This window comes from Felis catus, chromosome D2 (assembly GCF_018350175.1).
Source record: "Felis catus isolate Fca126 chromosome D2, F.catus_Fca126_mat1.0, whole genome shotgun sequence".
NCBI lineage: Eukaryota > Metazoa > Chordata > Mammalia > Carnivora > Felidae > Felis > Felis catus.
This window is the reverse complement of record NC_058378.1, coordinates 70,723,276-70,750,305: the sequence shown is the minus strand read 5'-3', so window position 1 is coordinate 70,750,305 and position 27,030 is coordinate 70,723,276. Positions and strand designations below refer to the sequence as shown.

At 37.3% G+C, this 27,030-nt stretch overlaps 1 protein-coding gene across 1 annotated transcript in view; it reads right to left on the bottom strand.

Annotated features, from left to right (window-relative positions):
* Window positions 1-27,030, bottom strand: part of NHLRC2 (NHL repeat containing 2) — a 60,230-nt gene that overhangs the window by 10,580 nt on the left and 22,620 nt on the right. Inside the window, exons 5-10 of the mRNA XM_011287569.4 lie at window positions 19,595-19,724; window positions 6,908-7,007; window positions 3,294-3,525; window positions 2,371-2,493; window positions 1,249-1,458; window positions 18-237 (exon numbers count right to left, since the gene is read on the bottom strand). Of these exons, the coding sequence (XP_011285871.2) occupies window positions 18-237; window positions 1,249-1,458; window positions 2,371-2,493; window positions 3,294-3,525; window positions 6,908-7,007; window positions 19,595-19,724 (1,015 nt within the window). The remainder of the gene's footprint in view (window positions 1-17; window positions 238-1,248; window positions 1,459-2,370; window positions 2,494-3,293; window positions 3,526-6,907; window positions 7,008-19,594; window positions 19,725-27,030) is intronic.

Here is a 27,030-nt window from a genome sequence, read left to right as displayed (position 1 = left end):
CAAGATTACTCTCATACCTTCAGCTGTTAGAAACCAACAACTGGGTACTCCTTCGGTTAACTTTGTTCCCGATGGGAGGTCTAATCTTAGCTTGAACTGCAGAGTCTGTCCTGGAGATGCAGCCACTGGGGGAAGTTGAATGTTTGGAGCAGATTTAGGTAGTTTGGGTAACGTCTTCTGTTTTTCTCCTAGGAATGGGCCATCTACAACAGCGTTTTCAGGTCTGAAGACTGGGAGCTAGGAAATAAGGAAATCTGTTAATTAAAGCACAACTGCTTTATAGTAATTGTAAAGGGCTTAATTTGGGACTTCAGTAGAAAAATGAGGTTCTGTATCAATGAAACTTAATTGCCATTCTAGTCTGAATTAGAAACGTGCTTACTTAGACGTCCTTATGATTATTTTATAGGCCGAGAAACATATTTCATCCTGGCAAAAAAAGTTACCAATACTAACGAATGAAACAGAACTAAGTTCATTGTCTGATATGTTTACAGATGGTAGGAAATTAAAGTAATACGTTATCAATTTAAATGTAGGGGGTATAATTCCAATTCCAATTTTCACTGCCAACTATAAGATGATCTATGTCAGGAGAAATGACACTTATGATGGCAATCTGTATTTTCACTTTAAATCTTAGGAATCTAAAATCCTAGAATTTTAGAAAAAAAAAACTCTTGCTTTTTTTTTCAGGCAAATGTGATATATCAGGAGGCAGTTTGAAACATTTTGGAGACTTTATCCTTATCTTTAAAAAACTGGAAGAAACTTAAATGAGTTCTAATCAATCTTATTTTCAATGTGTTGAGAAATGTGGCTGCTAGAGTTTCCTTTGGGAGGTTATTTGGTAATGACTCACCACAGGAAACGACTACACATTAAGAATCGTTAAAAAAAAAAAAAAATACCTTGACAACCCACCCCACATGATATGTGTGGTATGATGTATCTCTATACATTTTGTTTTTAGACATTTAAACACAGATCGGAGTCCTCTTTTTTCCTCTTCTGAAAGTTCAAATTCTCTCCAATTTCCAGTATCTTAAACACTCTCGGCACAAATGGAAGTTTTATTTTAACAAGAACAGGGCATTCTTGAACTAGGCATTCGCTCGCTACTCTATCTACCTGTTTTGCCTCCAACACTGGAGATGGTTTAACCACAAGTGTCTCTGTCTGTGCTGTGAGGACTTTAGTAGGATTCTTGAAATGATACTCTTCAACTTCTACTTTCAGATTGCTTACCACAGAAATCGTTTTTGTTTCTAAATCCATCACTTTAATTTGATGATTATTGGTGTCTGCTACATATAATAACTGGCCATTCTCTCCAATACACAAGCCTCCTGGTTCATTAAAAGTTGACTCAGTAAAGCTGGAAGTGATAACGTTACTTGCGTCTCCGGTTCCTGCTAATGTTGTGCAGTTTTTTGTTTTGGGATCCACAACTTTAATCTAAAAACAAAGAACAAAGAAGTACACGTCTGAAGGCCAATCTCATGTTCGTAGTAAAGCGTAGTATCAAGCAAACCAGAGAATCCGACTGCCATTAGCATCCTTGCTAAATGTCAGGAAAAGAATAGGCATTTCCGTATTTTCTTGAAAAGCCAAACATTCAAATTACAGTCTCAGGGGAGACACTCCATTCTGAGAGCTAAAAACTACGTAAAACTCCCAGTTACATCTTCTCTTCCAGCAGCAATCTTTGATGAAATATTTCTGGAATTAAAAAAATAAAGTAAAATTCTTTTCCTGACAATGGGGCACGGTTGAACTGACTTTCTTCTTTCTCATGAGCATCTAACCCTGGCTGAGAATTGGCTGCTTATGTTAAACCTAATGATTCCCAATTGTGCCTCAATTATGTTAATTTATGGTATCATCACAAGGTAGTAACATTTATTTTCCACTAGTTTTTATAGAAAAGAAAAATGCAATAAAAATGGAAACAGTTGAATAATCTGTGCAATAGAGACAAAAATGGAAATGCTGAAAATGGAATTATTTGCTAACAGGCACTGCAACTATGCAACAGCTCAGAAACGTTCCTTTGTTAGTTGACATATTAATTTCCCTGTCACCTGCCTTCTTTACTGTGTTACTAAGCAGCTTTGATGGATTGCAATTCACAATTTTTTGCTGTAGTCATTGGGAACGTGTTTAGTCCCTTCCCCAGCTCATAGTGCCATCATATGCTCTCTGCAAAGAAAGGACCAAGAAAAGAACAGCAAAGGCTTATACATAGTTGTCAAAGACTGTTACTCCTCTCTATTTTAAAGTGGCAGTTGGAGGAGGCTCACAGAGCTTTCAGCATTTTAAATGCCACAGATGCAAAGCAGGGTATTCTACAATTCAGTAAGGACTCACCTTGTGATTATAAGAATCTGCCACGTAAAGTAAATTCCTTTTCTTGTCCCAGGTTACTCCAAGTGGGTGCTGAAGCTTGGCATCGATTCCTACTCCATCAACATCACCATAAGCAAATAAATTCTTTTTTTTTTTTTAAAGAAAGAAACAACACATATTAAAAATTTTACAGGGCTACAGTATACGGTATAAAGAAAAAAGATGACTATATATGCTAGTTAAGTTAAAGAGGAAATGGGTCTGATTTTTTTTGAATGTTTACTTATTTTTGAGAGATAAAGAGACAGAACATGAATGGGGAGGGGCAGAGAGAGGGAGACACAGAATCCAAAGCAGGCTGCAGGCTCTGAGCTGTCAGCACAGAGCCCGACGCGGGGCTGGAACTCACGAGTCGTGAAATCATGACCTGAGCTGAAGTAGGATGCTTAACTGACTGAGCCACCCAGGTGTCCCGGAAATGGGTCTAATTTCACATGAATAGGCCTGGGTGTTTGATTTAGACCAGAAAAACAAAATGACAGAATTCTGAACCTCTTAATTTGTGGTGCTTGATAGTTTTATCCACAGTAATCACACCCCTAGCCAGGAACAGGTCAAGTCTACTACTCTGATGCTCTTTCCACCCTACTGCCTAATACCTAATCTCCATTCTCCTCTTCTTTCGGTAATCAATATTTTATCCTTCCTTTCCTCCTGAAGCCTTGACATGTGTGTAATCAAGCAGAGTCAACATCCAACTTCTCTTGGATGGTTTTGCTACTTGTGTTCCCTTATAGTCGCATTTCCTTTGGCCTCACTTCCACTTTAACTTACGGCGAGGCCAAGAACTCTGTCTCCTAAAATTTATTAACTCTTCGCAATTCAAGAACCGCAAGCCCGGCAGGGTCTGGGCGCAGCATGCAACAGTGACTTTCGGGCATTACCATGGGGTCTCGTTCTCCTCCTACAAGGTGCCTCACCGCCCCGTCCCTCAGTGACACAGCTCTCACGGTGCTGCTCTCGCTGTCTGCTACAAACAGGCAGCGCCAGGGCTCTTCCGAGGCCAGAGAAAGACCTGAAGGCTGGGCGAAGCCGGCCTTGTGAGGATACGCGTTATTTCGGTTCTCTTCATTTCCACTTCCGGCGAACCGAAGGCAGGTTCCTTTTTGTAGCTCACTAAAAAAAGACAAGTTCATAGGTGGAATCAACATGGTTACGTTGTATCCAATTTAGTTAGCAAATGAATGCGAACAATGAAATCAGTGGTGTAAGCATTGTTAAAAGCAAACTATGATCTTGGCCTAAAGAGTGCAAGTCAGCTTTGCTTTCACTGTAGTTTTTCTTTTTTAGAGAGAGAAAGAGAGAAAGCGAGCGCACGAGAGGGCGAAGGGCAGAGAGAGGGGGAGACCGAGGACTCAAGCAGGCTCTGCACTCACTGCCAGTGCAAAGCCCAATGTGGACTTGAACTCCCAAACCATGCGATCATGACCTGAGCAGAAACCGAGTCAGATACTCAACCGACTAAGCCACCCAGGTGCCCCTTTCACTGTAGTTTTTCTTTTTTTTTTTTTTTTAATTTTTTTTTTTTTCCAACGTTTATTTATTTTTGGAACAGAGAGAGACAGAGCATGAACGGAGGAGGGGCAGAGAGAGAGGGAAACACAGAATCCGAAACAGGCTCCAGGCTCTGAGCCATCAGCCCAGAGCCTGACGCGGGGCTCGAACTCACGGACCGCGAGATCGTGACCTGGCTGAAGTCGGACGCTTAACCGACTGCGCCACCCAGGAGCCCCTCACTGTAGTTTTTCTAAATCATTAACTTACTCACTGTGTAAGGACACACACAAAATTGAAACTATTCTGAATGGCTAGATAGGAAGTCCCTGACAAGAATAAGGATCATATCATTGACTAGATAATTTTGGGGTTTTTTTTTCCCTACAAAACGGCCAGAGAGAGGTATAGCTGGATCCCACCTTCACTTACTACAGGATGATAATGCTGCTTTAATCAAATGTAAAATGCATTTCTTAACATACAATAAGAAATTTCTATTTAAAGCACTCTGCAAGGATTCTTTTTGTAACATGGAGAAAGTTTTACACTTTGGCTTCTAAGTTTATGCTGGAGGAACAGTAAGGAAGACGTGGCGTGTTGAAGGAAGGGAAGAAGCTCGCTCAGGATGCAAAATAATGAGACTATGTGCCCATCATCTACAGATACGGTGCAGCAGGCACAAGTCCAAAATGACCACCAATCACTTAGTAGTTGATAAGTCACCCATGCTAAGTTAGAGAACAGGGGTACAGGCAAAGGGTTATAGAATATATAAAATATGGGCACTTATTCAAGAAACTTCTAAAAAAATAGAGTCATAGAAATACATGGGATAACTACTACACCAAATTAAGAGGTAATTAATATGAGTCTTAATTTCAAATAGGAGTTTCCTTAATTAAATAAAAAAGAGTGGGGAAAAAAGTACCTTCTAAAATGTTAGGAGTCTTGCCCACTGAAGATCAGTAATAAAGATAAAGCATCCTTAAAATTATGATACGGGTCCATGTGATCTGACTGGACATTTTCCTATTACGAACGACAGTGACAACTCTACTTATTTGGAAATTTAGTTCACTCTTGACCACCTAGGTCGAAAACAGCCATCACTTACAACAGTATATTCTGGCCAGTTTTGCTACTTCTTTCTCCTGTTTATAATGATGTCTCATATTAACGTTTCTGGTCACCTCACGGTTTGGGCCACTATCATCTCATGCCCAGAGATCATCACAGCCCCATCGCTGCTATCTCTGTCCCTAGTTGTGTCCCACTCCAGATGCTGCCAATGTTCTTTCAAAATCACAGATCTAATCAGGTCACTTCCCAGCTTAGAACTTTCCATTTAGGCATGCAGAACAACATTCACATGTCTTAAAAGGACACACAAGGCACTTCACAATTCGGCATTTACTCACATCACTGGTGCCATTTCCTGCCTAGAAAACCTCCCCTTTCCCTAACTCCTACTCCCCTCTCAGGTTTCAGTTTAGCAGCTTCTTCCCGGAAGCCTTTCTGGATAGCTCCTATCTTATTGCTATCGGGCGTTCTTATTCACTTTAAAGGACTGCTGCAGTGATCCCTTTTACACACAGCACTGGCATTTCCCAGCTATTTTCTGTTTGGTGATCTCATTCTTCCTCCGTTAGTCCACTGAAGAGAGCAACATTTAAAAAGCTTTATTCTTAATACAGTGAATATATTTTATCCCTTCAGATTAGCACAGGCCTAACATCCAGCATGTTTAATAAGTACGTAAGATGAATGACTAAATGTCGCCAAACAGCACACACAGCAACACATGCGCACACACACACACACACACGATTTGGAGCATCTGGTATGTTCGATCATCTATAGAACTACTCCTTCCTACTGATAAGTATATCTGAGATGATTAGCACTTACTTTCTATGGTGATTAAATGGTCTTTGTGGTCTAGGACTTCCATTCATTCTTTTATTCTATAAACCCTTACCGAACTCCTATTATATACCACACACTATGCTATGCACAGGGGACATAGAAATGAATGAGAAAGGGTGCCTTAAGGGACAGTGTAGTAGAAGGAAACAGTGATGTAAACAAGTACAACCAGGAACGGGGAGGGGGAGGGGGAGAGAGAAGGAACTTATCAGCACAGTAATGTAACTACACAGGGGGTGCAGTGAGGTCATAGCAAAGAATATGCGTAGTTCTACCTGGAGTGTTAGGGAGAAGAAACAAGGCTCTACAGAAAGGATATTAAAAAAGTGTGCAGAGACACTAGTTTTTCATCTTTATATCCCCAACAGTGGCAGCAAAACTCCTACATTTACTGTGTATAAACCAGGCACTAGGCTGAGCTCTTCATATATATTATTAATCCTCAAAACAAGCCAAGGAAGTAGATATAAATGAGGAAACGGAAGGATAGAAGGTTAAGTGGGCTCTCCTAAGCTCAGAGAGATAAGTGGCAGAGTCGGGATTCAACCTGAGGCATGACTACAAAACCCAAGCCATTAACCGCCCTGTCACCCAGTCCTCCAGTGTTTGTGTTAATGAGCGGGGATGTCTGGACTGCATGTTAGAGATGTGCCCACAGCTCCAGTTCTGTCTCTAGATGCTCCATAGGGCTGCTCTTCCCAGGTTCCCAGAAGTTAGCAATGGCAGTCACAAGACTTGGGCTCGTGAGATAGAAGTGACGTACGTCACTCCCAAGTAGAAGCTTTAAGAGCCACTGAGCGACTCACCACCTCTCTCTCTGCCAGGATGACTGGCAAAGCTCCAGACGGTGGCCGCTGCATCGGCCTGGTGGCAGAGGAACGCTCCCCAGTGAACCTACTGGGTCAGCCAGAAACAAACCTTGTCTTACGCTCCCGACAATCAGAGAGGCAGTTACAGAGCTCCAGCCCAGCACACGCTAGTGACTAGCACACAGTGGAGCTGTGAGCATGGAGACTCAGGGAGAGAGAATTCTGTGAACTCGTGTAGTTCACACAAGACAGAAACTGTCACTTACTTTTTCTTTGGTAGTCTGCCGCTGTCCAGGAGCAGTGCCCATATCTGATGAGTCCCTGCCATGGCTATCCAGAGAATGTCATCTCTTTGGACCTCTGAACCTTTACAAAAATAAACAGTAATTATCATGTACATATCTCGTTAATACAAACACTCCACGTGTTTTAGAAGTTTAAAAGATGACAGCGGTTATGTTTACAAATCATCTGAAGAAAAAAATAATTTGCACGTTTTAAGTTGTTTTTGAAATTTTTCCGTTTTCCTTGTGAAATGTTACTTACTATTTATAAATTTACCTGTAAATTCATAGAAATCCAAAGCATTCTTAATAGCGGTCTGTCCCTCTGCCTCTCTGGACACAATGTTTGTAAATATTTAAGTTCTTATTTTATCTGCTAAAACAAGTTGACATATACTCTCCAGAGAAACTCTGCCAGTCAAATACCGAGCATTAACCACTGAAATTATATGCTTTAATAACAGGGTTTTTGTACAATTATCATGAAAAGACCCCATCTTTTAATACTGTAAAAAAAAAAATAGGTATTTCCTTTGGGGCACCTGGCTGGCTGGCTCAATCGGTGGAGCATGCGACTCTTCGTCTCAGGGTCAGGAGTTCAAGCCCCAGTTGGCCATCGAGCCTACTTAAATATTTCCACCACTGGATTAGCTAGACTCAGATACACATCACAGCCGCTATTTAAGAATCCACTGTTTAGGGGCGCCTGGGTGGCTTGGTCGGTTAGGCGTCCGACTTCGGCTCAGGTCATGATCTCACGGTCCGTGAGTTCGAGCCCCGCGTCGGGCTCTGTGCTGACAGCTCGGAGCCTGGAGCCTGTTTCGGATTCTGTGTCTCCCTCTCTCTCTGCCCCTCCCCTGTTCATGCTCTGTCTCAAAAAATAAATAAACGTTAAAAAAAAAAAAAATTAAAAAAAAATCCACTGTTTAGTTGGCTATGAGAGTTTTCCAAAAAAACATAGTTCACCTGTAAAAAAGCTAAGGGTATATAACATATTCGAATATAACCTTGTTTACTAAATATCAGAAATACTTTTCCACTTTCTTAGATGATGTTACAACTAACTACAACACGACAAGGCTCTATTTCTCAAATTCTTTTGTTAACATTTATTTTAATTTTTTTAATGTTTAGTTTTGAGAGAGACAGAGTGTGAGCAGGGGAGGGGCAGACAGAGAGGGAGACACAGCATCCAAAGCGGGCTCCAGGCTCTAAGCTGTCAGCACAGAGCCCGATGTGGGGCTCGGATTCACGAACTGCGAGATCATGACCTGAGCCGAAGTCAGAAGCTTAACTGACTGAGCCACGCAGGTGCCCCTTACCATATTTATTTCAATTTAGGGGTGATTGGCTGGTTCAGTTGGTAGAGCATGTGACTCCTTATCACAGTCGTGAGTTTGAGCCCCATGTTGTTGGGTGTGGAGCCTACTCTAAAAAATATGTATCTATTCAAACTGTATTCTGAGGCAATTTTTACATATAATTGAGAATTTTTAAGTAAAACAATTTGGTCAGATCTACCTTATGCTAAAAGAAATATCTTGGTAAGGCTGTTTTGTTTTTTTGTATCTTCTCTAACTTCAAGCAGTTTGTGTCCAAACTTTTCTTCCTTGACTTATATTACTTTCAAGTGTCTTTCAATTTAACAACAACAAAAATAATGATGGTTCTCAAAAAATTGTGGTTGCTATGTGCCAAGCACTTTATAGAGATTATCACTCACATTTTCTGAAATGCCCCAAGAGACACGTAGTGTTGTTAGGCTCTTTTTACAGATGAAGAAACGGAGGCTTAGAGAGGTTAGGTAACTTGCCAGGATCACAGTGCTGGTAAATGAACTGGCATCTGACACCAGGTGGACCAACAGAAAAATCTAGATCACATGTTGCCTCTTTTTCTGTGTTCTTAATTACTATCCTATGAAATCTAAAGGAAAGTATTTTAATTTTTCATAGTCAAATATTTTTATGAACATAAATTATATTAAAAGTGACAAGGGCACCCACTTATTCTGGGGACTCTGTCTCTGCTTAATCACTTTAAAAGTAGATCAAAAGCTTTTCATAATTATTTTATTTTGCTCCTGCCATGTCAGGACAAAGTGCAAAGGCGACCATCTATAAGCCAGAAGAGAGCTCTCACCAGAAACCAATCATGCTGGCACCTTGACCTTGGACTTCTAGCCTCCAGAGCTGTGAGAAAATAAATTTCTGTTGTTTAAGCCACCCCATCTGTGGTATTTTGTTATGGCAGCCCGAGGTGACTAAGACATTCCCCCTGAGAACAGAAATGAGACAAGGATATCTGCTATCAACACTTTTATTTAGCATCATACGAAGGTCCTAATTTGTGCAGTAAGAAAAGAGAAGCACAAAGCATAAAGATTAGAAACAAAACTGTAGTCAGTAGAAGATGGCACGCTGTTAAAGCCTCTACCCTCTGCCAAGAGAGAGCTGCGTTGGTACGTAGCTGAGTCAAAGACCTAATCGGTTCTCCAAATTGACCGGCCTAGTTCAACCAGAGTCTCTTACTGTATGAAGGCCAAACTTACAGTATTAAAGTGTGAACAATCTGTTTGGTTTTGCTCTCTGTGTACTTATTTCCTTTGAAGCATGAGAAACAAGGAAAAGTATAGAAGCAAAGGCTGTGTCAGGTCAGGATTTCAGTGTCCTGGAATTCCCCATAACAACTGATGAGGACAGCTGGGGGGAGGGGGGAGGGAGGTGGCAAAAATGATGACCATCCAGAACACTTCTATGACTAAGGGACTGAGCTAAGTAAGCATGTTTCAGGGAGTATTTCCTTTAACAACTTTAGTAAGTTGTTCTCCATTTTATAAAGAAACTGAAATTGAGAAGGGTTAAATAATTTGTTAAAATTCACACAGCTAAACCTGGAATAATAATCTACTAGTAAATCTGACTCCCAGATTATTAGTGTTCTAACCAGAACAGAGGAACTACAGAAGTGAGCCTGGGCTCTTGCAGCCAAGTTTTCTCCCTCCTTTCTGCCTCTGCCCCATGAACTTAGCCCTGGCTTCAAGGACCCAAGAACATTTTCTGTGTGATCAGGAGAGAGATCAGATCAAATGTAAGCATGGCTCTCTATGCCAGGATGTGTGTCTACATTCACTCTTTCTGTCCTTCCTTTCCTGTAGCCTATGAGATAACCTATGGCTGAATAACCCCTTACCAGTATTTTTTCCAATCCCTTGCCTTTCCATTTTTGGCTTGTTTCAGCTTACCAGCAGCTCTTTGTGACTTTTAGGATGAAACCCCATATTATAACAAATCCTTCTACAGAATTTGTTAGGTACCACTTTCTATGTGCCAAGCACTGTTCGAAATGCATCACATATTAACGCTCCTAGTAATTCGTGCAATAAACTTTTGACCTATATACTATTAGTATATAAATACTATTAGTATATAAATATATTAGAATATAAGTATATTAGTATATAAATACTATTAGCATATAAATAGATAACTATTAGTATCTTTAATTTAGATGAGGAAATTGAGGCATAAAGAGGCCAGGTACCTTGTCCAAAGTCACATAACTACTAAGATGTAAACTAATTAGAACCCCAGCGGTCTGGCTTCAGTCCATACTACACTGCCTCTCAGGAAGTTTTTACCCTGGCCTGATTATTTCACTGAGGGCTGAAGAGTTTGTTCTCGCAGATAAAATCAGAAAGAATGAAAGGGAAGAGAAGGGAGAAAAAGGTAGTCGGGCATTTATAAAGTCTATTGAGCCAACAAGAATCATTAATAATTTATACTATCCACCCTGGATTTTGAAATCTAAAGCACGTAGTTGTATCACCAAGTATAGGTATTGGCTTTGTTCCTTCTAACAAGAATATGGTGATCATGAACATTTCAATTTTAAATTAAGAGTTCATTTAGTATTACTGACTTCCAACAGTCACTAATAATCAGTAAATAAATACATAAAAAAGTAAATAAGTAAATAAATAAAAGTAATAAAAAAAATTAAAAAAAGTAATAAAAAAAAGTAAATAAATAAGTAAATAAGTAAAAAAATAAAAAAGACAATGCCAAGAGCTGAAAAGGTTTTGGGAGTATTTTAAAAGGCAAAACCTCTCGTAACTGTAAGAATTAGTGAAATAATTATATAAGACAGGAATAAAATCAGCAAATGAAATATGAAAATGAAAAGAAAATTACCTGCCATCCAGCTTTTAAAAATTCAATGTTATTTTAAGCAACTAGGATCAAAAATAGAAGCCAATGATTAGAACCCTCTAAATAATTTCATCTGTGAAATTGCCCATTAGTGTAAATAGGTTTTTCTACACAATCTCTCAACCTCCTATGAAGCAAAACTTCACACCACTAGGAGAAAGCAACCAAGCCCAGCATCCCATGGTACAGGAAACAACCAATTACAGCTGGAGGAAGGGCAGAAGACAACACCTCTCCACCTCTGGGGGAGGCATCTTTGGCCAAAGACCCCATACCGACACCACTATAGGTTTCCCACGGCTGGGGAAGAAGCAGAAAACATCTCAAAACCACTCAGAATTTAGCTGCCCCAGAGAGAAGGAGCAGGAACAGCCAAGAAGTTTCCCACCTCCTTTCACGGAGGCCCAGGCCTACAGGGCCTCCCCAGGACCGAGGTCGACCAGTAACGAACCGCAGCGGCCTATCTCTCGTGGAGCTACTGCAGGACAGGGAACCAGCCCTGTGGCTCGGCTGTGCAGGATGAGCAAAGCGGACAGTGTGCTAACACTGAGAGAAACCCTCCGGCACGCAGGCTCCCCACACTAAGGCCGCGGCAGCCCCCTGCTAGAGGAATTCGAAAGCTATGATCGAAAGCTATGTGGAGAGTAACCACAGCAGTCATAAAACCAAGGCCCAGCCTAGCTTCTGACTAAATTGACTGAACCTTCCATTATAATGGCATAAATACTACTGATCTCCTCAGCCTCTATAGTTCTATTCAAGATGACTGGAATATAAAAAAAAAAAAAAAAAAAAAAATGAGAAGACACACATAAAAGCAAGGCCAGAACAAAACAACACCCCCCTCCCAAACCAAAACTCCACTTTTAAGAGACAAAACAATCAACAGAACAGACTCAGGGATGACCTGAAATCTGGAACTGTAGGATATGGACTTTGAGAGAGCTATGCTTTCTATGTTAAAGAATCTAGAGAAAAAGGTGGCCAACATACCTAAATAGGTGAAGAATTTAAGCAGATAGATGGAATCTATAGGAAATAGTAAAATGGAGATGCTATACACAAAAGAATCCCAATAATAAAAATTCCTTCAATAGGCTCATCAGTTGATTAGACACAGCTGAGGAAACAATGACCCTAAAGATAAACCAATATAAATGATCTGAATTGAAACACCACAGAATAAAAGGTGAAATAAAAAACATGATACGTAAGAACTGTTGGGTAGAACATCAGAGTCTCACATATAAGTAGCTGAAATCCCAGAAAGAAGAGAAAAGAGCAGAAAACATACATGAAGAGATGACAGGTGAGAATTTTTCCACCAATAGTGAAGGACACAAAACCACAGACTCAAGAATTCTAAGGATAACTCCTACACTTATCAAACTGCTAAAAATCAAAGGAAATCTTGAAGGCAGCCAAAGGGGGGGGGCACTTTATATGTAAAAGAACTAGGAAAATAATTAGACCTCTTGTTTAAAACTATGTAAGTTATAAGACGATGGAATGCATCTTCAAAGTACCTAAAAAAACTCAGTCCAGACTTATACATGGAGTAAAAAATATCTTTCAAAAATAAGAGCTAAATACTTTTTCAGATATCTCACTCCCAACATCCCCCCCTTAAAAAAATAGCCAAGAGAAATCAATGTCAGCAGACATGTGTCTCTAGAAATGTTACAGAAGTTCTCCAGACTAAAGCAGTGTTATTCCAGAAGGACACTTGGGATTCTAAGAAAAAGTTTTGAGAACAGTTTGGCAGTTTCTTATAAAATGACACATACGCTTCCATATGACCTAGCAATTTCAATTACTAAGCATCTGCCCAAGAGAACTAAGTACAAATGTCCACATAAAAACCTGTACACAAATGTTTACAGAGGCTTTAATCATAATTGCCATAAACGAGAGCCATCCGAAGTGTCCATCAACTAGCGAATAAACAATTTGTGGTATGGCCATACAATGGAATACTACTTAAAAATAAAAAAGAACGAACTGCTGACACAAGCAACAACAGGGATGAGTGTCAAAAGCTTTATGCTAAATAGACGAAGGAACAAGAAATAGAACACTGTTGGTCGCTGGGAAGGATACTGAACAAAGGGTCACAAGAACTTTCTGGGATGATGGAAATATTCTCTGTCTTGATTGTAGTAATGGTTAAAGACTGTACGTTTGTCAAAAATCACAGAGCTGAAACCTAATAAGGGTGAATGTCACTTTTATAAATTGTATCTCATTAACCTGACTTAAAAAAAATCTTATAAATACAAAGTCAATGTGATAATAAACACTCTTCTCTCAAATTTTAAATAGAAAACAACTGTTTTTATTTTACCAAAATAAAAACATATTAGTCCCACTGTATAAAATTTACTCCTCAAAAAAAAAAAAAATCTCTCAACTGATTATCTTAGAGGATGTTTTTTATGGTATTTCATAGCATATTAATGGAAGTCAGGGAAGCATATTATCTATGCACATAAGTACCAACACTGTAGATTTTTAGACTAGCATACTAAACAGTTGGATTTCAATCATTAAGAACAGCTAAATTATATCTAGGGAAAATGCTGATTAAAGGGCCAAGGAAGGTTAATGGGATTCGGGCACACTGTCCTTTCCATAAATTATTCTAAATCAGGTAAAGTCCAAAGTACTTAGAGAGCAGCAGGGGTTTTGACCTTTATGATAAAAAAAAAAAATCTCTTAGTAACATGGCACAGATTCTGAAAAAATATGAATTTGTTGTAGTTATTATTTTTAGTACATTATGAAACTCTGACTATATTTAGAGTGATAAAAAATGAACAAAGATGAAACAATCTCTTTAGTAAAAATAATTTTATGTTATTTTTATGTTTTTATTACTGTAATGGCATGATTAGGCTAAATATTCAGTCACTATTTAAAATACATATGTATGTACATATACACATTACATGTATATTTAAAACGATCAGAGGTATTTCAAGTACCTCCCTAATCTCTTGAAGTATTATTAACTGGGTCTCTTGGTCAGACATATATTCAATTGTGTATTGTCCTCAGTATTTTACATTCTCTTAACCTAATCTATTTTAAGTTCAATTTTTAATTAAGTATACATTCACATGGATACAGGTTATACATTCAAACGGATACATGTTATATACAAAGTTTAATATCTAAAAATCCATGAGCACACCACCAACTTCAAGAAAAAGAATAGTATTTGAAAACCTCATGCATCCTTCTATAATCATATCCCCTCCTCCTCCCACAAAGAACCACTAGTCTAAAATTTTGTGTTTTTCATGCTCTTCTTTTACTTTTTAATTTTTCCATGTCTGGATGGATCTCTTGATTGTACAGATGACCCTTGAAAACATGTCTGAAGTACATGAGTATACCTGTACACAGATTTTTTTTTATCAGTACAGTATAGTACTGTAGTTGTATTTTCTCTTATGATTTTCTTGACCTTTTCTTTTCTCTAGCTTACTTTATTGTAAGAATACAGTATATAGGGGACTCCTGGGTGGTTCAGCCTGACTCTTGATTTTGGCTCAGGTCTTTATCTCCTGGTTCATTTAGAGCCCCAGATCCGGTTCTGTGGAGCCTGCTTGGATTCTCTGTCTTCCTCACTCTCTGCCCCTCCCCTACTCATGCTCTCTCAAAACTAAAGAAACATTAAAAAAATAACAGTATATTACACATATAATACACAAAATACACGTTAATCAACTTTATGTTGTTGGTAAGGCTTCTGATCAAGAGTATGCTATTAGTAGTTAAGGTTTTGGGGAGGCAGAGTTACATGCAGATTTTTTTTTACTGCAAGGGGGTCAGTGCCCCTACCCCCTGCACTGTTCAAAGGTCAATTGTATAGTCTTGCTTCCTATTCAACTTTCTATAAAAGAAATCTAATGTGGGTCTTTTCTGTAACTTGATTTTTTTACTCAGTAGATGCCAGATACTTGCCCATGCTGCTAGGCATAGCTGTGCTGTGGTCCATTTTTGCACCGCGGAGCAGCCTGATATATGAAGATATTACAACACCTAATCTACATTTCATGTTTCCTTTCTGATAATTCCATCCTCTTTCAAATTCCTAACTATGGTAGAATTTCAGATATATCCTTTTAAAATATTAAAAAAATTTATGTGTTTACAAGAACAATTTTTCTCAGTCAGTCCCTTTCAAGTTGCATTTAATTACACATCTGTTTAAACCAGTTGTACAATTACATAATTTATATATGATCCAATTAAATATGAATGCAAATGGAAAGTTATTTTTATGAAAACAAAGTTGAATACTTTGGGAAGACTTAATGAAAGTAGCTAAGCCAAACTGTTGTTGAACTAAGTGTAGAAAGACTACTGAAAAGAATAGGTTAAAAAAATTTCAGCCCTCAGATTTCCTTGCAGGGGTTTCAAAATTCTCATCATACTTTAAAGAAACCAAAACAATATATTTACAGTGGTTCAAGACTATCAGGGGCTACGTAAAGAAAAGGCTGTAGTCCTACATCAAAAGATTGGCTAAAAATGTACATTTATAGTTCTTAAAAGAAAGCATTTTTACTTTTATGATTCCTAGATTTAAAAGTTTTTTTTTTTTTTTTTTTTTTTTTTTTTTTTCCGGGGCACCTGGGTGGCTGAGTCGGTTGAGCACCTGACTTCAGCTCAGGTCATGATCTATAGTTTGTGAGTTCAAGCCCCGCATTGGGCTCTGTTCTGACAGCTTGCTCAGAGCCTGAAGCCTGCTTCAGATTCTGTATCTCCTTCTCTCTCTCTGATCCTCCCCTGCTCATGCTGTGTCTCTGTCTCTCAAAAATAAATAAGTGTACAGGGCGCCTGGGTGGCTCAGTTAGTTAGGCGTCCGACTTCAGCTCAGGTCATGATCTCACAGTTTGTGGGGTTTGAGCCCCGCGTCAGGCTCTGTGCCGACAACTCAGAACCTGGAGCCTGCTTTGGATTCTGTGTCTCCCTCTCTCTCTCTCTGCCCCTCCCCTGCCCATGCTCTGTCTGTCTCTGTCTCAAAAAAATAAATAAATAAAAACATTTTTAAAAAATTTTAAAAAATAATAACTTTAAAAAAATTAAAAAGATTTTTTTCCTATATGGATCAATTATCATAGTGAATCACTTCAGTAATGGATTCTACTCATTTACTTCTGCTTTTATTTCCACAAAGGATTCAGGTAGCTTACAAAGAAATAAACACTAATAAATAAATTTGAAATAAGGAAATTGAAGCAATAGGTAAACAGGGTAGAAAAAAATGCAACTGTACTGATATTGAAAAATGAATGTCATGTTTCCATTATATTTTGCTCGATAATTTGTCTCTAAGTTTTCTGGTAATCAATACAACAAAGCAAATACAATCAGTTACAATATTCAAATTATCAAGGAGCTTAAACTTCATACTTAGGAAAAAAATAATATAGGGATCAGAAAAAAATTCTCTAGTAGAGAAATTTATAAGGTAATGATTGAATTACAGCAAATCTCTATAGTAAAAACAGTACAAGTCCCATAGGGCCGTGTTTTGATGAATACACAGTATGAAACACATATGCACACATATAGATATAAATGAATGTGACATGTTTATGCGTCAATATATCTTTTAATGAATGACACAATCCCAAAATACAGTTTAGTAAAAACAATTGTAAGAACAAATATCCTATGATCCAACTTCCCCATACTCTGACAATATGCATCAATCCAGGAGATTAGATTTTAGAGTAACTTAAAGCAGTGGCTCTTAAAATGTTTCCTGGGGAACATACAACTTTGAAATTCTGGTTAAATTCTGACCAATTCCTCCAAATTTTATAGAGTTTCTGGGAAGTTTAAGTACCTCAAAAAGCCTAACCAGGAATGCCTGGAGTATATGACCCAAGGTTAAAAACTCTTGGACTAGAGTAGTCACTGTGATTATAGGTCCTTCAAATAATGCTTGAAAACCATTTTCTCTTAGCATTTTGAAGGGTGTTAAGCTTTAGTGCATTTAAGATTACTCCTCTTGCCAAGTACCTGGAGTGAAGCTATTTTAAGCTGTAAGTGAAACGCAGAGCCATATGCTCTTAATGATCCGTTGAGCTAAGGTAGGACTCACTTCCTTTACTGAGAACTGAGCTTAATAAAGACATACATCTCAGCACATCAGTCCAGGTGGAAGCCAAGAGGGTACTTGTCTCTAGAGCCAAGATTTTCTTTAGAAAGCAGTTTGGATGCATTCTCAGTAGGAAATAAACAACCAGAGATTCCATGCCATAATGTGTGAAAAACTTTTAGCCTAGATTTAAGTACTCCTTGGCTACTTAAATATAGTATCTGGTAAAGTATATCCTGTTTTTAAGCAATGTAAGTTCTAATTTATGTGACAGACTGAATTACTCATCTTGGTTCATCCACACCCTTACCATGGCCTCGCTGTAGGCAAAATGCAATTCCCATCCCATGACTTTGAGCTCAGTTATGTGATTTGCTTAATAACAGTAGGTAGGCAGATATGACATGAGCAAGGGCTTAAAATGTATGTACTGGGCTTACACTCTTGTGCTTCTGCCTTTTGCCAAAAGAATATGCCTCAGACAGCTACTGGCCCAAGGAGGACGAGAAACAAATGGAGCAGATCTACACCCAAGAAACAGCCTGGAACCAAGCCCAGGCTGAGCCTTGATGGGCTGAACCCCAAACCTATATGTGAGTGAGAAATAAAGGTTTAGGTTTGTAGGAGTTTGGGGATGATTTCTTATGAAGTGTTACTGTGGCAATTACTAACAGACACAGTAAATACAAGTTGTAAGTTGCAAAATAGCAACATCAGTAACTGAACTGCTATACAGACTACAGCTTTAAATCACTCGGGACTTACACACTAAGGGGAGAAAATTTCTTTTTTTGCCGTGAGGGAGGTGACAGCACACCAAAGTAGCAATTCTCACCCATTTTGACTAGTTTACTGAGAGAGATGTTTCCCGACCAGTTTTCTCTCTCTAAGATTTATGTTCAAAGAGCTCAGTAGTGTATCCAAGGCAAAGAGGCAGGAGCAACAGAGAAGTCCTGTTAGGGATGAGTATTTTTAACCTTGAAATTATTTAGAATTGGGGGTGCGTGGTGACACAAAGACGACTGTAGCTGGTTTCACTACAGTTTTAAAATTCTCTGCATATAACATGACCCCTCACTGATTGCACCTGGGACACACTCTTCCCTCTCCCTTCCCAACCCCTTCCTTCTCCCTTTGAGCCTCTAAAACCCTCATGATTACTGGGGCACAGAGTTCCAAAAATAAAATTCTCAAAAGTAACTTACACGAAATACCTAAGTAATTACTAAGTGCAGCAGTACCAGTTCATTCAACTATTTTGTGAATAGCAAAAGCTTTATAAAGTTAATCACAATGGAAAAAATTAAGGTCTTTGAATTATAAACAAATTAACATAATAGGAAATTACCTCAAATGTAAAGCCATTAAACTAAACTGGTGCTTATTCACTCTATAAATATATTCGGATCTGGGGCGCCTGGGTGGCGCAGTCGGTTAAGCGTCCGACTTCAGCCAGGTCACGATCTCGCGGTCCCTGAGTTCGAGCCCCGCGTCGGGCTCTGGGCTGATGGCTCAGAGCCTGGAGCCTGTTTCCGATTCTGTGTCTCCCTCTCTCTCTGTCCCTCCCCCGTTCATGCTCTGTCTCTCTCTGTCCCAAAAAATAAATAAATGTTGAAAAAAAAATTAAAAAAAAATATTCGGATCATACAAACCATTTAGTTCCTAATACCATCTTCAATGGACTCTACTAATTTCTTTATTCATTACTCTGGTTTTAGATGTGTAGATAACTACCTCAGTATCACTGAGGGTCAATGAAAAATAAGGGTATGAATGCTTCTAGATTACTTTTTAGCCAATTAATACAGGTAATAAAAATTAGAAAGATAATATAAATCTCATTCATTCAATACCAACATAATTCAGTAATTTTTTTAATCGCCCAAAAGGAGCTATCACGTTTCAATACAAATTTTAATACTCTAAAAAAAGCAGCTATCACTTCTTGATTTCTTTCCGAATGAAGAGTAAATAAAAAGGGCATTGTTAAACAGCATAGTTCATGAATAATCATTTGAAGTTCTGAAACTACAATCTTTCAAATTTAAGAATATTCAGAACTGTATTAACTGGAAACTGCAGCTAAGCTGAAATTTGTTAACATTAGAGTAATATATCGTCTCTCGTACGTATAAAATACAACATGTAAGCATGTAATGTTATATATAACAATATATACTGCTGGCCTTATTTTTAAATTAACAAACACCACCACAGGTAATAAAAGTCTAAAATAACTAGCAGTTAGAATTAATCCCAATGAATGTCCCCAGAATATCTTAAAAATGTTACATTTATTAAGCAAAGTTTACTTAGATTTAATATTAAAAGTTTACATACCTGATGTCCCCAAAACCACATCCCAGGGGGAACTAATGGGCTGTTCTTCTCCTTTAGCTCCACCTTCTTTGTCTGTACCTTGAATCCCAATGCCAGCTACAGTGCTCACCATCTCAGCTTCTAGGTCAATCTACAGAAATTGACACATGTTTTATGCAGTGCATGTTACTTTTGTTTTGTTTTCCTTTTGGTACATGAGGACTTCCAGTAGAACATACAGAAAGGTTTTGCAACACAAAGTCTTTAAAAAAAAAAAAAAGGCTAATCAAGTACAGTATAGGGTGAACTTGTTACTCAAATGTACAAAACTCTGTCCTTTTCATTCCCCACCCCCCTTTCCCCTCCCCATCCTCATCATAGCCTCTCCTGGTATTGACCTCATCTTAACTGCTACTGATCTCACCTTAACTATAAAGTATGCTAGAAGAAAGTGTAATTCCAAATTTCAAAGCAAAATCTGGAAAAATGCATGTTTCTCTCTTTTTCTTTTTGAAAGAGAACATGTGTGTGCAAGTGGGGGAGGGGCAGAAGGGGGGAGAGAGAGAGAGAGAGACAGACAGACAGACAGACAGAATATGAATCCCAAGTAGGCTCCACACCCAGTACAGAGATCATGACCATGATAGGTCATGATTGTGACCATGAGATCATGACCTGAGGCAAAAATCAGAGTTGGACACTAAAATGACTAAGCCACCCAGGAGCCCTAAAAAATGCATGTTTCTTAAAGTTAAATATATGTATTTCAGTTATGCTTGGCTAGTAATTGACAAAAATAGAGCTTAACATGTGCCAGGCACTAGTCCAAGAGTCATCCATTTGTCCATCCTCATAATAATCCTATGATTTGTGATTTTAATTAATATTGAGGATACTGAGGCATAGATCATAAAGCAGGTTTCCCAAGATCACACAGCTAGTAAATCGAGGATCTCAGATTTGAACCCAGGCAGTTCTAGCTCTACTATACTGCCTCTACTTTATAAACTGAAAAACTAATGATTTCTGAAAAAAAAAAAAAAAACAACAACAAAAACCCTTTGGTTTCATCTCCTGAGATCCTTCCCCCAACATCTCACCACGAAAATTGTCAAACAAACATAAAAGTTGAAAGAATTTTATTGCAAACATCTGTACACCCACCACCTACTATCAACATGTCACTTACTTGCTTTATCACATAGTTTATGGAGCTATCAATCCTTCAACCCATTTATACTTTTTGACACATTTCAAAGTAAACTGTAAACAACAGTACACAGGCTCTAAATATCCCGGCTTGTTTATCATTGGTAAGAGGTCCATATTTTTCCAGTTCCCTTTTCTTTTTTGAGGCAAAACTTACAATGAAATGCAAAGATCTTAAATGTATCATTCAATGACTTCTCATCAATGCATAAAACTGTGTACCTTAATTTACATAAAGATGCAGAATGTTATCTTCACTCCAACAAGTCCCCTTATGCCTCCATCCAGTTAATCCTGCCCCCAGAGACAAACAGTATTGTTTTTTTCATCATAGATGAGTTGTATCTCTTCTAAGATCTCAGCTAAACAGAATCAAACTATATGGACTCTATTGTGTGAGGCTTCTTTCACTTAACAGGTTTCTGAGATTTAGTCATATATAAGTAGTTTGTTCCTTTTTATCGCTGAACAGTATTCCATCATAGGAATATACCACAGTTCATTTATTTATTTTCCTACTGATGGACACCTGGGTTTTTTCTAGTTTGGGGCCTTCAAATAGAGTTGCTCTCAATATTCTCATGTGAGCCTTTTGGTGAACTTGTGTTTTCACTTCTCTTATGTACATACACAGGACTAAAATTGCTGTTATAGGGCAGGTACAGGATAAGTATAAAAAACAAACAAAAAACTTCCAGAAGGATTTTTTTCCAGTGGTCTATTCCTTTGTATTCCCACCAACAACATATGAAAGTTCCAAATGCTCCACATCCTTGCCTGTTGTCAGTCTTTTTTAATTTTAGCCATTATAGCATTGCATTGTGGTTTCAGCTTACATTTCCTTTTTAACCCATGATGTTGATCACTTTATGTGTTTGTGGCCATTCTTATCTCCTCCAATGTAAATTATAATGAGAAGTTTTAAATTTATCATTTTTTTTGATTATCGTTTCTGTGTCCTGTATTTGAGAAACTTTTGCCTACCTGTAAGTCATGAAGACATTTTCATGTTTTCTTCTAAAAGCTTTATAATTTTAGCATTTACATTTATGTCTGTGGTGCATCCTGAACTGATGCTTGTATATGATGTGTAAGGTAGGGGTCATGTTTTCTCTTTTCCCCCATATGAGTATCTAGTTGTTCAAGTATAATATGCTGAAATGACTTTCCTTTCTCCCTTGACTGCTTTGATGCTTTTTGAAAAATCAAATAACTGTGTATGTAGGAGCTTCCAAAAGCTCCATTCTTTTTTACTGATCCACACATCTATCCTTTTAGAAGTATCACACTGTCCTGATTAGTGTAGCATTACAGTAAGTCTTTAAATCAGAGAAGTGTATCTTTTAACTTTGTTTATCCAAGACTGTTTTAGATATAATAAATACTTTGTTTTGCACCTCCATATAAGTATTGGAATCCACTTGTCAATATCTTAAATAAACAAATAGAAGCACCTGATGAGTTTTGATTGAGATTACATTGAACTCACAGATCAATTTGGAGAGAATGGACATCTTACTATTGAGCCTTCTAATCCAATATTGGATTAATTTTTCTCAGCAATGTTATAATTTAAAATATCGAGGTCTCATATGTTTTTGTTAAATTTATTCTATGTATTTTGTTTTTTGTTTAGTACTATAAATAGAATTAAAAATTCCAATCCAATTGATTACTAGAATACAAAAATATTGATCTTTTTATACTGAGATTGTATTCCACAGCATTCCTAATTTCTATTTGTCCGAGTAGTATTTTCAGAGATTTCTTAAATTTCCTATCACATCATTGGCAAATAAAGTCAGTTGTTGTTCTTCCTTTTTGGCCAGTATGCTTTTTCTCTTTCTTGCTTTATTACAGTGACTAGTACTTCCAGTATAATTTTTAACAGGTGTAGTGAGAATGGGGATCCTTGCCTCATTCCCAATCTTGGAAGGAAAGCATTCTATATTTTGCATGGAGTATAGCTATAAGCTTTTTGTAGATGCCCTTGATCATATTAAGGACATTCACTTCCATTTCAAGTTTATTGCAATTTTATCATCAATAGAAAAACATTAAAACATTTAACACCTAACCTAGCAAAACAACAGTATGGTTAATATCTTTTATTCTGTTATTATAGCAAATTACACTGATTTAATTAAGTGGTAGCCTCTCACATTTTTAGTGGCTGTTCTATAATCTCTCGAAATTGTAAGGAATATTCACCACTGTAACCTTATCCATATTTTTACTGAACCCAATCTGCAAAAATACAATAGGCAGTTAGGGATAGGCCCTCGGAATACATCTTGATTTAAGAAATGTATCAAAAACTGATGTGATATTCAAAGAATTCCTCCTATAAAAATCTTGTTACAAAGGCGTTTTAATGAATATTCAAAAACTGTTAATTCCTATGTTAGACAAATGATTCCAAAAAATAGAAAAAGAGTAAAAGCTAATTGGCTCATTTGATGAAGTTAGTGTGACTCTGGTTCTAAAATCAGGTGAGAACAGTGTAAGAAAACAGAGCCGTTTACTTTATGAACATGAATTTTAAAATATTAAAATTTAACTTGGGATAATCAAATCCAAGTTGACTTTTTAAAAAAAAATTCGTGATTAGGTAAGATTTATTCCAGAAATAAAAAGATGATCAAATGTCAAAAATCTCTTAATTCATCACATCAAGACACTAAGGGCAAAAACTATATAATTATTTCAATAAATGTAGAAAATGCATTCGATAAAATCATATAATAAAATAATTCTTAGTAACTAGGAATAGAAAATTTAACTTCATTAACAATTTTATTTCCCAAAGTTATAGAAAATATTAAATTTCTGGAGAAGATGTCCTCCCTTTAAGGTATGAGCATGACAAGAGACCCACTCTCACTGCTAATGTTTAAAGGCAACTGAGGTTCTTGCCAGCAATTAAATTTTTTTTTAAATGTTTACTTATTTTTGAGAGAAAGAGAGAGAGAGAAAGAGACAGAGCATGAGTGGGGTAGGGGCAGAGAGGGAGGGAGACACAGAATCGGAAGCAGGCTCCAGGCTCCGAGCTGTCAGCACAGAGCCCAACACGGGGCTCAAACCCACGAGCTGTGAGATCATGACCGGAGCCGATGCTGGACGCTGAGGCACCCAGGTACCCTTTGCCAGCAATTTAATAAAAGAAAACAAGATATGTATAAACAAGAAGGGAAAAGATAAAAGTGCATCTGTTTTTGCAGGCAACATCATCATTTATATGAGAAACAAATAAGGTTTTACAGAAATGGATGAGCTAATCCTAAAATTCATACGGAATTGCAAGGGACTCAGAACAGCTACACCAATGTTGAAAAAAGAAGAAAGTGGGAGAAGTCCTACTTCCTGATTTCAAAACTTATTAGAAGTTATAGCAATCAAAACAGTGTGGTATAGGCACAAGAAATGATATATAGGTCAATGGAACAGACTTGAAAGTTCAGAAATAAACCCATGTATGTATGAATAATTATTTTCTACAAGGTTGCCAAAACTATTCAATGGAGAAAGAACAGTCTCTTCAATACATGATTCTGGGATAACAGGATATTCATACTCAGAAGAATGAAGTTGGACCTCTACTTCACTCCACATACAAAAAAATAAATTCAAAATGCAGCAAAGACTGAACTGTAAGAGCTGTAACTATAAAACTCTCAGAAGAAAACAGGAGTAAATCTTCATGATCTTGGATTTGGAAATGTAATCTTACATATGACACCAAAAGCCTAAGCAATTAAAAAAAAAATTGGGAATCCTCAAATTTAAAACTTCTGTACATCAAAAGATGTGATTAAGAAAGTGAAAAGACAACCCAGAGAATTTGAGAAGTATTTGAAAAATCACATATCCAGTAAGGGATCTGTAACAGAATATATAAAGAACTCTTACAACTCAATAATAAAAAACACAACCCAATTAAAAAAACTGGTAAAGAATCTGAATAGACACTTCTCAAAGGAAGATATAAAACCAGTCAGTCCATAAAGATGGGAACAGATGTTTGACATCTTTACTCATTAGGGAAATAATTATCGTGTGGTTTTGAGAGGCCACATTACACCTAGTAGGAAGGCTAGAATTTAAAAAGTGGAACAAATAATGGTGAAGATATGGAAAAATTAGAACCCACATGTAAAATGGTACTGCAACTATGGAAAAATGTAGCAGTTTCTTAAGAAGTTAAACATGAAATATAAAACATATAACACAATAATTCCGTTACTTAGATATCTACCCAAGAGAAATGAAAATGTATGTCCACACAGAATTTTTACATAAATTCATAACAGCCAAATATTGGAAACACACTAAATGTCAATAAACTGTTGGACAGACAAAATGTGGCACACAGCTATACGATGGAATGCTATTCAGCAATACAAAGGAAGAAACTAATGATCCGCTGCACCAGAGATGAATTTAGAACATTACTCACTTTAAAAAGCCAGGCACAAGAGACCATATATTATGATTCTATTTCTATGAAATGTTCGAAAGAGGCAAATTTATAGATAGAAAGTAGATTAAGCTGGGCGTAAAAACAGGGATGAACTGTAATTGGGCATGAGGGTTCTTGGGGGGGGGGGGATGAAAGTGTTCTAAAAACAATTTATGGTTATGGTTGTACAATTTGTTAAATCTCCTAAAAGTTCTTCAATTATATACTTGAAATAAGTGCTATGTAAAATATATCACAATACAGTTAGACAACACACACAAACATTACATGCTTTACAAGGTCATACACAAATAGAAAGGTATGAATTGAACATACCAGAATGTCTGGCTACAGGTGTTTTTATATAGGGGAATAACAGGAGAATGAGACTGGGCTAAAAAGGAATTTATAAATTACTAAATGAATTATTCTAAACAAGCGTCAGATCTGCATGAAACAATGATGTTTGAGAAATATGAATGTATGATCACTCCTCTGTAAATGAGGTCTTAAAAGTATAGTAAATATTTTTATATACTTATAAAAATAAAGGAAGAAATAATAATTCCACCTCATTTTTTTTTGGCAGACACTAAACTAAATCATAATTTACAAATAACTTTATGTAACCTAAATTTATTGTGATTATGCTACTTAAAAAATATTTGAAATGCAGTGAATACTCCCAAACTCATTAAGTTCTAAGGCAAGAGATAGAACAGAATTTAAAAAAGACAAGTACACCCTGAATGCTGTGGGCTAAGTATCTTACTGCTTCAACACCTTGTTAGCTATCTGGGACACTACGGAGTTATACAAACATACAACCCTGAAAAGACAATGATAAAGAAACATTGACCTTTACGGACTTAGTAACAACAGAAAACCACTTTTTCCTAAGGTGGGAAATCATGACAGACCATGAAATCATGAATCCTACGAAAAGGTCTGCCTAAAATAGGCTTCTTGGTCAAATAAATTTAGAACCAATTCACAGATACCCCCTACTAACGTATTCACAATATATTAACATATTAAAGTCTCTAAGAACAAAGTCTCCAAGACTTTCACAGAATAAATCTGCTTTAATTTGTAAATCCACAAAATCCTTGCCTCATATAACATGTTTTCATATTCAGAGGAAGATACATTAGAAAATGCTTCATTAAATATGTTATTTGCTCAAAAATGCATTCAACAACTATCTATTGAACACCTACTATGGGCCAGACCTTGTTCTACGTGCTTAAAATTTCAGCAGTAAAAACTTTCATGCTTTCATGGGAATTTACCTTGTAATGATATTACAGGTTCTATCCATGTTGTTTTCCTATCATATGAAGTGATAATATTGTCAAATGGGCACAAATATCAAAAGGGAGAAAAAGTGAGAAAAGCAAGGAAGTATCTGAAACAATGTTTACACAGGATGGGTGAGATGAACTTAGTTACTTCTTTTCTAAATAGACAGCAACTTAAAGACCAATGGATTATAGCCAAAATATTCACTCATGTGAAATGTTTAAAATAACTAGGCACTTCTACAATGGGATACTATGCAGTCATATCATTCATATGACTAATACGGAAAACAAATTTAAGGAAACTGCAGAAGAGGGGCGCCTGGGTGGCTCAGTCGGTTGAGTGTCAGACTCTTGATTTCAGTTCGGGTCATGATCTCAGGGTTATGGGACCGAGCCCTGCGTTGGGCTGCATGCTGAGCATGGAGACTGCTTAAAATTCCCTCTCTCTCCCTGCCTCTCTCCCTCTTCCCGACTCATGCTCTCTA